The 14,552-nt window shown below is 42.3% G+C and overlaps 1 protein-coding gene across 2 annotated transcripts; it reads right to left on the reverse strand.

Moving 5' to 3' along the window:
• Positions 1 to 12,065: 12,065 nt before the first annotated feature.
• On the reverse strand, positions 12,066 to 14,134 carry LOC18437287 (zinc ion binding protein). Of its 2 annotated transcripts, none has more exons than XM_088862281.1 (3): positions 14,038 to 14,134; positions 12,643 to 13,512; positions 12,066 to 12,410 (listed from the first exon to the last, which is right to left on the reverse strand). In XM_088862281.1, exons 1-3 carry the CDS (start codon positions 14,103 to 14,105, stop codon positions 12,308 to 12,310), a joined length of 1,041 nt encoding a protein of 346 aa, XP_088718407.1. In that variant the 5' UTR covers positions 14,106 to 14,134; the 3' UTR covers positions 12,066 to 12,307. The 2 variants fall into 2 exon arrangements, with proteins under 2 accessions (XP_088718407.1, XP_006847563.1); XM_006847500.4 differs by lacking the exon at positions 14,038 to 14,134 and adding an exon at positions 13,614 to 13,915.
• Between the last annotated feature and the right edge of the window lie 418 nt (positions 14,135 to 14,552).

Genomic DNA, 14,552 nt, shown 5'->3' on the forward strand with positions numbered 1-14,552 from the left:
GCTTCACTTTATTGATGGCCTTTCTCTCTTGGGAGAGCACTATGAGGAATTCACCCCTGAGAATGAAATTATCTTCGGGAATGGTTCTTACGCTCTGCTTCGAAGACCCAGTTGTTTAAGAAGCATATTCATAGAATATGTAAACTGGACGCCGTGAGCAGGCGCAAGGATATTCCCTTTCAAATATGGATCAATCGTTTCTTCGATATGGAGAAGGCTAAAGGGAAACCAAAGAATTCCTCTGCAATGGTCCTGAAACTCCTCCCCTCTTACTTTTAGGATGCCTCATTACCCGATGTTTGGGACCGGCCAACCTATTTGACGTCCTATATTGCTTATTCTTGTGCCATTTCGCACTTTCGAACTCCAAAGGCCATGTGTTCAGACTAGAATGTCTTTATGTTGCTTGTAATATTGCCGAAGGCCATGGATATGCTCTAGGCGAGCCCATTATGTGTTGCATCAACAATGGGTTAACATCTGCAACGGATCTTAAGAAAGTTTTGGAAGATTCCATAACTCCTTTCCCCATCCACTACATTTATGGGTGGCTTGGTGCCTATATTCCAGGCACCTATAAGTATGCGTCAACCCCTAAAGTCGACACCTTCCCCTTCTTACTTTTCTTAATGGGTTGCAGAGCTGTCTTTTCAATTGTCTGTCCAGGCATGTTGATTATTCTAAGAGGACAACGTTTTTTGGCTCAAACCCTTTCCCATTGGGGGTACCTGAGTGGGCCTCTTTATATATGAATATGATCTTGGGATTAATAAAAGGGCCCCAAGTACCTACTGGGAGATCATGTCCCTTGTGAACATCCGAGGGTCTCTGCTTCCCCTGAGAAAGGAAGACAGGCCGAGCCCTCTTTCTTCTTGAGGAAGCTTGGTGGCAAGAAAAATAGGGAAGGGACATTCTCCCTCTCCCACCAACCTTAAAGTTGTCATTGGGGCTCGTGATACGAGCCTGAAGTCAAAAGATCATGGGTCAGACACAGTCTCTAATGTTGTCCCTCTGGCCAAGAAACCCATTGTATTCAAAATAATTATGAGGGAGGCACTAGAGTCTGCTAATCCAAACTCTCAAGGGAAGAGGAAGCCGAGTGATTCTTCTTTGTTGTTATCGCCTTGGAAGAGGTCTTTCAAGAATACGAAAAGCTTGGACTTTCATGAAGAAGCTATGGAAGCATCTGCTACGCCTCCACCATTGACCGCTTTAGCCTTAGTCGTTCCCAGCCGAATCACACTGAGTTACGTGGCTATAGTGGCTCCTTCCAAGCCAAGGCTTCATCAAAAGTTGACGACCAGGTAGTCGACGAAATCGAAGGTCATTGAGATAGACTATTTTTCCTCTCCAGATTCTCTTGCTCTAGACTTAGAGGCTCTTAAAGAGAATTATCAGGTTGTTAACGAGATAATGGAGACCTCGATAGATCGAGAAGAGGGGCTTATTGATGCCCTAAAGGGATTTGACCCTTCCCCAAGGCCACGTGAGAGCTCTTCTTCTGATCCCAGTAGAACAGAAAATCCTGCTCCAGAGGCTGAACCTGCGGTGGATGAATTGAGGAAAGTAAAAGGAAAAGCTCGCATTGTGGAGAAAGATCCTCTGGTGGTTGACACATCCACCATAGTTGCTATGTTGGCAGTGGGCTCATCAACTGAGTCGTTCCTCACCTAGGCCGATGTGGATGTATGTCTGAATATTGTCCTTGGCACATTAGGGAAAGGGATCCACTTGAATTTGAGCTTCGTCCTCCACCAGTCGTGATTGACAAGACCAAATTTTCAGGTATTTGAAACCCTCTTGTTGAAAAGGGCCTAGTCAATCCAATTTTTGTTTCTCACTTTCCATGTGATTCCAGGTCTAGTCTTCACTCAGACCACAAATGAGGTTCTAATCAACGTTCAGGCTATTCAAGCCTCACCTGATACTGTAATGTCACAAAAATCTCAAAAGGATGATGCAGCTACGACCGTGACGAGTGCTAGGGCTATGAATTATTCACCTCACCTCTTGGATGCTGGGTCTGGAAAAGCTGGGATTGAAATTCCCTAGGCATCAAGCACTGTTGAAGTTCTTGACTTGCCGAAGCATGATCCCATAGAGGATTTTTTTACAATTGCTGAGGATCCCAAAGGCCTTATTGAGTCAATGCTCAAATATCCCTCTTTAACTAGTCCAATTCAAAGGCAAATGAGTGCCAATATGGTTGTTGGAAGACATTTTTCATCATCATGGATCCTCGGTCAATAAAGCCTACCAAACAGTGGAAATTGTGACAGTCTCAAAATAGCCCCAAAATTGGTCAAGATCTTCATTAGAATTCTCAAAAGTCTCCTGCCAAGTTTCGTTGCATTTCGACCTGTCTAACGTAGTGCAGACTGAGAAACAGTTTCAACAGAATCGGCCTCCAACACCCTGAAATGGACCCTATAACTAGAGCTATATTTTTAGTGTCTCAATGTACTTCAGAACCATTGTCATTGGATTCGGTATGGTTGAAAACCCCCAAGGGTTAAATTTCAGCTTGAACGGACATTCCAAGAAGCAGCTATAGGCAAAAGAGTGAAATAAGAGCAGCCGCACGCTTTCCCGTGCAACCACCCTGCAACTTAACTCCATTAAAGGGGCACTCAATACCAGTGACTTTAGATATTCATATCTCACCTGTCTCAAGTTGGATCAAGCCCAAATTTTGTGAGCGTGTTCATCTCATCGAGAAGAGCGTTTCGATATGTAGTACGCCTCGTGACAGCACCCGAGCGTGAAGAAAAGCTAGAGAGAAGTTGTTGATACATAAAGAAAGTGCAAGAAAATCATTAGCGTCCTGCCTCATACGAGCGGCTAAATCATGTCTCTCGTGAGCCCAATCGACGCAAAACTAGTTCCATTGTGTGCGGAAGGTCTAGGGCCATCTCTAGTCCGAACCCTGTACATGATGAACGGTGAGATTCCGCATATGAAATCGACGAAGTGACTAAAAATTCTGTCGCTAGAATTCTAGATTTTGGCCAAAATTTAAAACTTGTATAACCTTCGTCCAGGCACAAAATCGAGCTTCGTTTGTTGCCCCGCAATCTTGATGGCATGCTCAGTGTGATCCAGTGAAGATATCACATAAAAATATCAAGGAACGAGTACACAATCAATCCAAAGTTTCCAGATTCATTCAAATTTAAAGTCACATGATCGTGCCCTAAAAACATGATCCATGGCTTGAAGTTGGTATCAAATCGATCGCCATGTCGAGCCCTATAAGAAAACAATCATTTTTCGATCAAACGGGCATCAGAACAACACCGGATCATCCATGAAAAATCATGCACATTCTAGGGCATCACAGGGACTGTCTTGGAATTCAAGAACTTGTTAGGAAGGGGGAAATCTGTCATTTTGCACCCTATTTTCTAATTTCTTTTAAAAATCTTAATTTTCAACAATTAAATTTAATTTTTATTACCCACCCATGTTTAGGCACAATTCTATATATACCACGTACTATCATTGTATGCAGAGGCTTGAAAACCCTTCACAAAAAGAGAATTTCTACTTAATAGAATTCCCTTTGTTTCTCACTGTTGGTTCACATTTGAAGAGACAGTAAGGAGAGAGAAACTTTTGGATCGGTACCCCTAAGCTCAAGGTAAATATTCTCTCTCTTCTTTTCTTTCTTCTTCTTCTTCTTGGTTTGAGCCTCCCTAAGAGGCCATGCACGGCAGTGGCAGCACCATGCATGCCTCTTTCTTTTCTTTTGCCCCCTTCATGTGGTTTCACAAGTTGTACATGGTGATGGCAGTGCCGTGCTCGAACACCTTTCCCCCTTTTGTTCACCCATCTCCATCTCGCAGCGAGGCTTGCAGACGGCGCTGCTCATCACCATCCGCAGATGTGTCCTCAACATTTCAATGAAGAATGCAGACGAGGAAACTTATTGCCGCCGGCAGGAGTCTCCCCCTATTGTGCACCAAACTCAAACGGCGATACTTATCATTGCTCGCAAGAGGTCACGACAACACCTATCGCCGTCCACAATTGCTCTACATGTCGAGGCATCCAATCCACCCTCCATGTCAGAGCTCATCTCCAAGGCAGTTCGTATTGAGGGATTATTCAAGCATCATGGTAACCCTTGTCAGCAACCTGCCAACTCAAACTCTCGCTCCAACAGTCGGGGCAGCCAAAAGGTAGTGATTAGCGCAACCGTCACCGTGGCTAACACCAAAGGCGCCGTTCCTCAAACCTTGGACCTTTCCAAGGCATAGACGTCTGCGGCTGGGGACAAGCAGCAGTCTTACAGCAGCATCCCACCTCCTAAAAATTCTAGGCGAAATGATAAGTTTTACCCCTTCGATACAGAGTGGACTCCTGCACTACTTCGGCTGGGCAGGAGGAAAATGAGAAGTACTGCGCTTATCATAAGAGAGTATGCCACCCCACTTTCGACTGCTATAAGCTCAAGGACATGATCGAAGCCCTCATCAACAACACCCAGATAAAGCTCAAACACTTAAAGAAAGTGTTCGAGACAACTGAACTTTCTCTCATAGTCACGATCCAAGAGGACAACGGGGCACTCGCTTTCCTTCGTGCACTTTTCTCCATAATGCTCGAAGAAGGGCTCGTCACTCCAAAGCCGACAAGACACCCCAAGTTCCTACCTTCAGGAACCAAAAACCTCTGGTGCGCTTATCACCACATATGAAGCCATGATGTCAGCGAATGCGCTGGCTTCCAAGAGCTCTTGGCAGAGAAGATGCAGCAATGCCAGAAAGTTCAAGGCAACCCAGATGGACACCCTTGAGTCCCTCTTCTACCTGAGCAAGAAGACCTCTTGACGCAAGCCCAAGGAAGCGCTGAGCTAGACCCTTTGCAGGCCCTCTTCAAGGGTATGCTCCAACAAGGCCTTATCACTCCCAAGCCCGCTAGGCTGTCGAGGCATCTTGCCCAGGGTGCAGAAAAACTTTGGTTCCCATATCACCAAGTATGGGGCCACGAACTCAACGAATGCTCTAGGTTCAAAGCCATAGTCGCAGAGAAAGTCCAACAATGCCACATCATTTGTGCGGCTCTCTCGGAATGCGTCCAGGCTGTCGCTGCCTTTCTAAAGGAAGGCACACTACTAGCCCGTCTTGAGTATACATTGGACCCTTCAGAGCCTTCGACCCCTCAGCCTTGGAAAGTCGGCCATGGCCAGAGTAGGCTCAAATCCTTGAAACATGAGGCAGTCTACCAAGCTAAGGCTACTCACCAACTTGGTAGGGTGGTTCAGACACCTCCCTAAGAATCTCAAAGGAGACGACAGGCACTTAGGTCGGCCCGCCGAAGGAATCATCCTCCTCAGCCACCAGTCGAGGAAGAATTCCTCAGGCCCCTTCCTCCACTGCCGACCTTACAAGACTTTATCCCAGGCACAGCTCGCCTCGTCCTTTCGTCCAAACAGGCGAACATCCCCGAGTCACCAACAGCTCAAGATTCTCCCAATACGGGTGACGACGCTAAAAGCACCCCACGACAGTCAAACCGGGGGCAAGACCTAAAATATCCCTTAAGCACGTCAAATTTCGACGACGACATAAAAAGCTATCAGGAACGTCCTAATTCTTACTTCTCCTCACTCCTCTTCTATTTTCTCCACAGGTGCAGCTCGACGGTGCCCAAACTTCGACACTCTAAACAAAAAGTTCGGAGAAACCAGCCTCACCATGCCACAGCAAGAGTGCCTCAAAGAGATGTTAGCTCAGGCAGCTGGATTCTCTACAGCCACTGCTGCCCTGTTAACCCTAGCAAAAACTGAGTCATTTTTCAGGCTCCTGTTCCAAAGAAGCCTCCAACATGGTGTAGATCATGGAGGTACAAGCTAGCACGGGGCAAATGGGTTTAAGATCGGGAAAGAAGCTACAACCCACACCTCAAAAGCTCAAGGCCCTCAAGTTTTCTGGTCCTCTGCTTTCCCCTAAACCTCAACCTCAAACTCAAACCTCTGCATCCTTAATACAAGCTCCTATTACTTTCTCATCAATCCAGATCGCACTGGCTGGACAACAAAGTCAGTCAGTGTCGCAAACCAAAACTCAACCAAAAGCTATTCCTAAGCCTACCCTACCACCCACACCAGTGACAAGATCAGGAATACAGAAGACTAGTTAGGTGCCTTGATCTCGCCCTCCTGATCTAGGTGATCTGGTGGCATGTGTCTCTGGTCTCTGGTGGACCGGGGACTTGAGATCGCTCTCTCGAAACCTTGCTCGAGGGTCAGGGTAAGTATACCAACTAATGAGAGAGGAATTTCAGGTGGGTTCGGGACTTACTCGGGCTGGCTCACATAGACACCCTCTTAGATCACAAAGAAGGCCCCCCAGCTGCTGGAGCTGGATCGGAATCGTCTCTGTTGACCCTTAATCCTCCTATTTTTCTGTACAACACTTCTATGGTTAATTTGTAAGACAAGTGGGTAAAAAAGGACCCACCACCCTTGTCATAGGGCAACGCACGTTCATGGGAGAAGGGGATGAAGTGGAAATTTGTACGAAAGGTAGAAAGGAGAAGAGAACTTAACGAAAGGGCGAGACTAGCATGATGGCCAGAAGTTGCCGACTCGGAGTGGTAGCAAGATGGGCATGGTTCAAGGACCCGCACGACGGCAATACGACACGAAACCGAGGTCGACGGGGTGGCGCTAACCTAAGCACCCCTTTAATCAAGTGAGAAGAGAAAGAGGTGGAGAGAAAAGAATGAGACGACAACGAGAAGGGGAAAGCCAGACATCGATAGACATCACGGTGGGGCAATGCAAGGAGGTGGCGCATCCCTTATGGACGGCGCTCGCTGCTGACAATGCATACGGTGATGGTTTCTCCGTCTAGGTTCTTCACCGAGACATCAAAGTCATGTCTGTGGGCAGCAATGGGCAGCGCTGTCTACAGACTTTATTGAGAGAAAGAGACAAATGAGAAGGAGGGGAAGGAGACTCGCACATGGTGCTACCTTAGTCATGCCCGACCTGTGAGGCCAAGGGAGAGGCATGCCTGACATTGCCATTACTGTGCACGACCTCCACGAGGGACTCAGATGAAGAAGAGGGAAGAGAGAGGGGAGAAGGAAGAGAGAAGAAGAAGAAAAAAGAAGAGAGAGTGGTACATACTTATATGGCCCTTTTGGAATGAGAGAAAATATTGAGAGATGTACCAAATGAGAAGAGGATTTATGACATGAGAGAAAAGTACGGGGAAGAACTAGTGAGAAGTACTGTACTCTTTTGGATGTACTCTCTCTAGTGAGAGAAAGGATTGTTTTTTAAATTTTGTTCTCTCATTTTCAAGTAATATTTGTTTTTAAAAGTTTTTTTTTTCAATCGATATTTCTATCATAAAGATTGGATGGTGTTTATGTTGTGAGAGAATCTTATTTCAATTGATGTTTGTAGTATTATACCGATTGGAAAAACATATCAGATTTATAGATTGTGGTTTTATACGGGTAGTGTGAAAGTCAAAGATTTAAAAATTTATTTTCGGTATCGCTATATCCTGAGAGTGTACTTGCACACTTCTAGAGACCTATTTGCACCTCAAAATTTTACCAAAACAGGACCGTTTAACACCTTAAAGAAAGCAAGCAACTCCCTGATTTTGGTTCCCAATTTCAAGAGTTCATCGCCTCCGTGATGTATTGTGCAATGTCGTGAGTTTACCTTTCCAATGTGTGAGAAAACCCTACGAACAATCCCACAGCCAAACATTGTCCTATGACCTCATAATTTCCTATTTGCACCACTCTGTATTTGAAACTTGGTTTACAAATGTGGGCAATCAGGGATATACCTATGAACCCTCTGACATTACACCCCTGTGATGTACTGTGAAAAACCATGGCAAGCAGCATCACTTAGCCTCAGATGTAATACAAAGAAAACCTCTTGTAACTTTATGACCAACGCCAATTGCTCCTTGATTTTAAGAAAACTTCCAGCATTGGACCAAGGACAAGCAAAAATGCCAAAGAACTGACCAGTCAAGGCAGCAATGTGATATTTCAGGTTTATAACGGAGGGGGGTTTCTAAGAATCTCTGAAAAAATTTCCACTCAATAGCATGAATTCATAGTCTTCACGGTGTGGATTTATGGAATCTACTCACTTCCATAATCATTAGATGTACGTCCATCCAAATTTTACTTTTTCTGTTTTTTATCTAGAGAAATTTATGTTTTTGTCCCCCTAAAGTAACGGTTATTATAAAAATGCCAACAAATTTTCGTTTTTTACATTCATATTTTTTTTGTCGTTTTTTATTTTTTTTCGAAAATGACCCAAGTTCAAAAGTGAAAAGACAATTATTAACTTCAGATCTTGAAGATTGGAAAAAGACTCGAAATGATGTACAAGTTACAATAAAATCTTGACTTTGGACCCTGAAAATTCGAAATCAGTAAAAAAGCTTAACTTCGGACAAAGAAGGTATGTAGTCACAATAATAAATATTCTTCATAACTTCGATCCATAGTGGTTGTCATTTTTGACCTGGCGATCCTACGTAGGGACATTTTGGAAACAAAAAAAAAAAAAAAGTGGAAAAAAGGGAATGAAGATAAAAAAAAAAAAATTGGGGATGGGTTTTTTTCTGTTTTTTAGTTGTGGAGGTGAAGGGACAATTTTGTAATAACATTACATTAGGGGGACATGAGCATAAACTTCTCTTATACTTGCTTAAACTGTAACCATCTTAAAATGCATTTACGAGAGGTTTGTTTTTTTTTCTTCTTTTTGGGTTGTGGGGGTGGGTAGGGAGGGAGAATTTTTAAATAATGTTACATTAGTGGGACAGGAGCATAAACTTCTCTTACTTGTTTAAATGTTTAACGGTCTTAAAATGCAGTTGCGTACCTCTCAAAAGAATTCATTAATGATTCACTTCAAGCATTATTGCAACTGACACATTTTAAATGATCGCATCTGTTTCTTGGATCTCATCACTCCAACTTTTATTACATTCTCTGGTACCATTGTTCCCATCCAATTCCCAATGCTACAGTTCAAGTTCTACCCACCTTTTCAAGAACCCCCACTTTCAGGTTTTTTCTATTGTTGACATGTGCATCAACTCATCAATAAACAAGGGAAACCTAAAGAAACCGTCGTTCTTCCCAATTTGTTTCCAAAGGTTTTTTGTGCCTTGGGTCGTGGCCCCACACCCTACAATCCTCCGGTAGGCCCGGCCCTGGCCCTCTAGGAGTCCGGTGGGGAGCGGTCGTGACACCTTCCCACTGCACTTTCCTCGGAGCAATTCACTCATGTACATAGCCTTTTAGAAATTCCCGAGCATGCATTCAACAAGCAAGAAAGGAAGAGCTCAGGCTTTGAATGCAAATTATATATGCGATCTCATTCATCCTCAACAATGAAATCAATACTAGAAAAGGAATCACAATGGATCTAGTTAAAGCAAGAATAGTGGTTAATGACTCCATCATGGTATAATCAGTCTATGAGAACGCATGTGCTTTTACATTACAAAAGCCTGAGATCGACATTCCATTTGCACTAGCATCAAATGGTCATTTATCAGTCACTCCAACGACATTCTGTGAAGAATGCCTTCTTAAATGGCTTTCTTTAGCTTCTATAGATTGTTTCGAATTTCCCTGTTCTTCCATAGACTGCAAATAATGCACAAGATATTTGCTAACTGATCAGCTACAGAGGCTTTTGGTGCTTGTAATTCAAACTTTAAAGTGGTAAGTGAAGACTAGGTCTTCAAGTATTGTTAAAGGAAGAGAGAACAATTCATAAGGACTAAACTTATGATTAATATACCACCTTAGAGATAGCTATCTAAATGAAAGTTGGAACTTGAGGGTCTTAACCTGCGTCAGATTTGGAAAGTTGGAACTTGACAGAGTTTTTCATGAAGTGATTAGGCAGCATAGTTCAATCTGTTTCTCTAAGCTATTTCTTCGCAATGAACCTTGACCTCCTATAATCTATTTGTAATACTACATATCTCCTCATGCAAGTGCATCATCAGGGGGTCTGATGACAAAATGTCATTAATTTGATAACCAATAATTTGGCACTGACTAATGCTCACTCTGTTTCTTTTCCATGTCTCTGTTTCTTTTCCATGTAAAACTTTATAGCTTCTTTTAGAACATCATTCATTCGTGTCACACCACTTAAATCTCCTCAAGGTGAGCTTCACCTTTGCACACTTGCTAAATAATCAAGTGTAACCCAAAAAGGAGAAAATATGTCAGGAAAACAAAGATCACAATTAGTTGTTACTATGGTCAAAAAGAAAAAAGGAAAAAAAACAAAGATTACAATTAGGATTTCACAAATACAAAGCTTAGACAAGGTCTTGTAAGCTCCTCAAAAGGATTCATTTATTTGAGGATCACAGTAATAACAGAAAACTTGAGGACAGTAAATGTCAATAAATGAAAACCCGCAACGTTGCAAGAAATGTCATCACCCATACATTCCTTTAATAATTTGCTGATACATAGCAATCGTCTCAAGACTTGAATATATAAGTTAGGGAAAGATAAATCAATGCATAAGAGAAGAAACAGTTGTAACAAGTTTTTGTAATTATTTAAAAAAAGGAAAATTGTTTCAAGTGGGCTGAACTGCATGACTACCTGTGCAGTCCAAAACGTGTAAAGCATCCATCTTAAAGATGGATGCAAGTAGGTGTTCCATCTAAAAACAATGGACACTAACGGTCCACATGTTTTCTTACTAGAATTATTATTTTTAGTTTTCTAAATTTATTTATTTTTTCATATTCATGATCTCCAGGTTAAAGATTACATGTCCTCAAAAATTAAGTGCAAAAATCCATCTCAAAAATAGATTTATTAATAGGCTTGCATTTCTAGATATGCAGGCTTGGCCGCATAGAAACCGGGGAAAATTCCAAAGAAATGTGCATCCTCATCAAATGTGCATGACTACATATGTGAATAGGTTCTTGAATGTCATTAAGATTCCAAAGAAGGGGATAATTCCTGATAAGCATTCATTATTATATCTTCAAAAATAGGCTTTGACTATAATAAAAAAATGTGCATCTTCATCAAGTGGAATCACGTTCAGCTAGATTATTGATACAAGTTGACAAGTTTGGAAAGCAAAACATCCATATAATAGAAATCAAGTGCGAGGGATGTGGATGAAGAGTCAAAACAGTAAAATCGCACAACCCAAAACAGAGCAGCATAAAAACTACCTAATAGAACTGCCCTGGAACCAAAAACTGGTCTGGCACCAAGCTTCCCAAAAAAACAAAAAAAAAAAATCAAAAAAGAACAAGAAAGTTGTTGCAGCTATAGGAACAAATATTTCATTCAAAAATGTTTGACAAGCATTTTAAGTCTCTTCTCAACATTTTGCAGTGACCTTTTGTAGGCTCATAATTCAGATTACAACACTCAATTTGCAAAAGAGCAGGAGGAAGATGAAACTAGGTGCCTAACATAATTTTACAACACCTCTCGCCATTTTTGCACCATGGTGATTCCCTCAGGAATTCATTGCACATCTGAGAAAAATATACAAAGAAGAAATGGGACAACAATGCCTAAAAAGTCAAAATTGAAGACTGTGATCCTCAGTGAAACCTAGTATGTCGGAACCAACTCAAACAGCTCATGACTTGTGGGTTATCCTTCCTATGCCTCAGGTCTGTATAAACCATGTTTTTAACACTTGACAAGCCAGCATCAAGTTCATCCAGACTGTTTTGGGTTAAAAAATAGTGAGATTCAGGGTGCAACTAATTTTTCACATAAAGGCAAATTTGACATGTGACCATTGCTTAGAATAACTAGGACAAGTGAGGAAGCAATGAATGTTGTCAATGTTTGAAGGAAGATATCAACCATTACTACACACCAACAGAGATCCCACAGCATGGAGATAATAATTCCATGATGCATGTCTACATCCACGCATTGTAGTCCCCCATTCCAGACAAACAAATAAAAACTTCTACCTCATTCATCCAAGAAAAAACAACTGTCAACTTAAAGCAAACATATATAAAAGAAGAAAAACCAAAACATGTATATCCATGGAACAGATCTACTGCAATATCAAGAGTGACTAAACAAACCAACTTCCATAGTGTACAAACATTATTAAGACCCAAATGCCACATCATGAATCTCTTTGAATGACAAATAAGATGGCAAAAATGGGGAATTTAAGAAAAATCAAAAGCTTATCGGTGATAAGAAAGACTTCCAAACCGAAACCACGATGAAAGGATAACAGAGAAAACCCAAGTTGTCCCAAACCAGGATGGGCAGTTCATCTTGCTGTGAAGATGGGCACGGAGTCTGCAGTCGGCTGTATTCTTCGAGTATACTTGATAAGCAAGCTATCTGAAGAGAGACAGGGCACACGCAGGTCCCTGATCAAAACAGAGAGTATTCACTTACTCATCACATAAACAGAGGGTTTAACGCATACCATTCTCAAGGTCAAACAGATAGAGTTAACAAACACTTACAAAAGAATAATCACATAAATGCCATTGCGGAGAACCCTAGATAGAGTATAAAATGAATGGAAGAGAGAGAGAGAGAGAGAGAGAGGGAGCGAGCCTGATGCAAGGTTAGAGAATGCAGGGAGAAAGAAAGCACCTGATGTAAGGCTCCAAGTCCTGTGATTCCCACCTCTGGCGTTCCTTGAAGAGAATAGAGAAGCGTTCTGCAGGATCAGAAGGCAGCGAAGAGACACTGAACGCTCGAACCCACACCTCAGCTCCAACCCTCTCTGCCAAAACCTCCCCCTCAAGCATCTCCATTCCCACCGCGAACCCCTCAGGCACCCTCCTCTGCAGCTTCATCAAAAAATTCTCACTCTTCATCTTCCCCACCTTCCCCAATATCTTCCTCGCATAATTCACACACACCGCCCTCTCACAAAGTGCCCAGACTCCCACATCTTTCTCTCTCCCAAAGGCCTTAAGGCAATGGCACCCAAATTCAAGAGAAACCCCATCAGCCTCAAGCACAGGCAAAACCAGGTCCTCTCTTAATGCTCCAAGAGGCCATCCATGAATAGTAGCATTGCGAATGAGAAGCTCGAGGGTATCAGACATGAATCCCTGGTCCAAGATCCTCCATTTCCCATTGATCTCAATGGCAGAAAGAGAGTTAAGCCTGTCCTTCAACTCTTGGTCACTGGCCTGAACCTTACTTATCAGATCAGACCAGGTGAAAAGGCACGAAGCCTCTTCTTGTCCCTCGTCGTCCGTTATGTTAGGGTTATAAGTAACAGTAGAGAGAAGGGATTTGAGTTTGTCCAGCTGCGGGGCTACGCAGAGGAGCTCCATGTGACCTGGAGAGAGCTCGATCACAGGAGACGACAATGGTTTCTGCATTGGGTTTTCGAAAGATGGGGGAGGAATGAGAAAGACTGAATTGGAGGTGGAGACGAACTTGAGGGCGTAGGTCGAAGAGGGGGTGCAGAGAACCGCTTCTTCATCTGGATCACCACGGACAGTAACTCTGAAAAGGGATAGATGCAAGGAAACTGTTAGAACACCACCATTCATGAGACGACAAGCGTAATGAAAATGATAATAGAGAGAGAGAGAGAAAGAGGGTACTGGTTGTTATAGAAGTAGGGGAGGAGGGTGGGATCGAGCTCGAGGAGGAGGAATTGGTTGTTGGGTTGATGACGATGGGGGAAGAGGGGATGGTAAGTAATGCGGAGTGAGGAATTGAAGGGAAGGTTTAAAATGCCTTCGCTCCCTCCTCTCAAACTTTTTTCCTCGTCCATCTCTCTTTCTCCAAAATCGCTTCTTTCTCTATATCGTATCTCTCTCCTGTACTAATAGTTGTAATCGCATCTCTCTTTTCACACCGCGGAATCTAAAATCTCTATCACGGTCTTCTATCTATTAGTTGTAATCGCATCTCTCTGTTCACACCGCCTAAATCTAAAATCTCTATCTCTGTTGGGGAGCAATTGGGCGAGAAATGGAACTTTCTTTTTTGGGGGTAAATTTTGGGAAAAGGAAATTTACTAACCTTGCAGATGCAGCCTGTATTCTCCACCTCGCCCAAGTGAAATGGTTTTTTTCTCTACGAGAACACATTCTTAATAGATGCCTAAGACGTCTTGTTATTTTCAGACTTTTTTTTTTTTTTCACATATTTTATGAATGGATGTCTATGAGATTGTTTTCTTATGAAAATGTGGATTTTTAGATGAAATTGTTAGTTTTTTATTGGATATTTGAATGGATGCTTAAGCAGTCTTGCTTTTCAATCTCTTGCTACATGCACTAAACATGCAATTTTTTAATTGTGTGAATGGATTCTTTCTAATTAGTGCATCGCTAGACATTAAAGACCGCCACAATCTGATTTAGATTTTTTTATTTATAGTGAAAGCCTTCTCAACATGAAAATGTAGTTATTTGGACAAAAATTTAGGTTTTTTTTTTTTTGTTTTTTTTAATTATGAGTGGATGTCCAAGATTTGTCTTTTTCCTTTTTTGCTAGATGGGTCAAAGGTGCAATTTGAACGTGTCCAAAATTTG

This window comes from Amborella trichopoda, chromosome 3 (assembly GCF_054954075.1).
Source record: "Amborella trichopoda isolate Santa Cruz 75 chromosome 3, AtrichopodaSantaCruz75HAP2 v2.0, whole genome shotgun sequence".
Lineage (NCBI taxonomy): Eukaryota > Viridiplantae > Streptophyta > Magnoliopsida > Amborellales > Amborellaceae > Amborella > Amborella trichopoda.

Bases quoted from the DNA above. Each gene is read 5' to 3' on its own strand.
- LOC18437287 (XM_006847500.4), bottom strand. From the start codon at position 13,786: ATGGACGAGGAAAAAAGTTTGAGAGGAGGGAGCGAAGGCATTTTAAAC. The intron at 13,513-13,613 runs GTACCCTCTTTC...ATCCCTTTTCAG, and splicing joins CCCTACTTCTATAACAACCA to AGTTACTGTCCGTGGTGATC. The intron at 12,411-12,642 runs GTGCTTTCTTTC...TGTTTTGATCAG, and splicing joins GACTTGGAGCCTTACATCAG to GGACCTGCGTGTGCCCTGTC.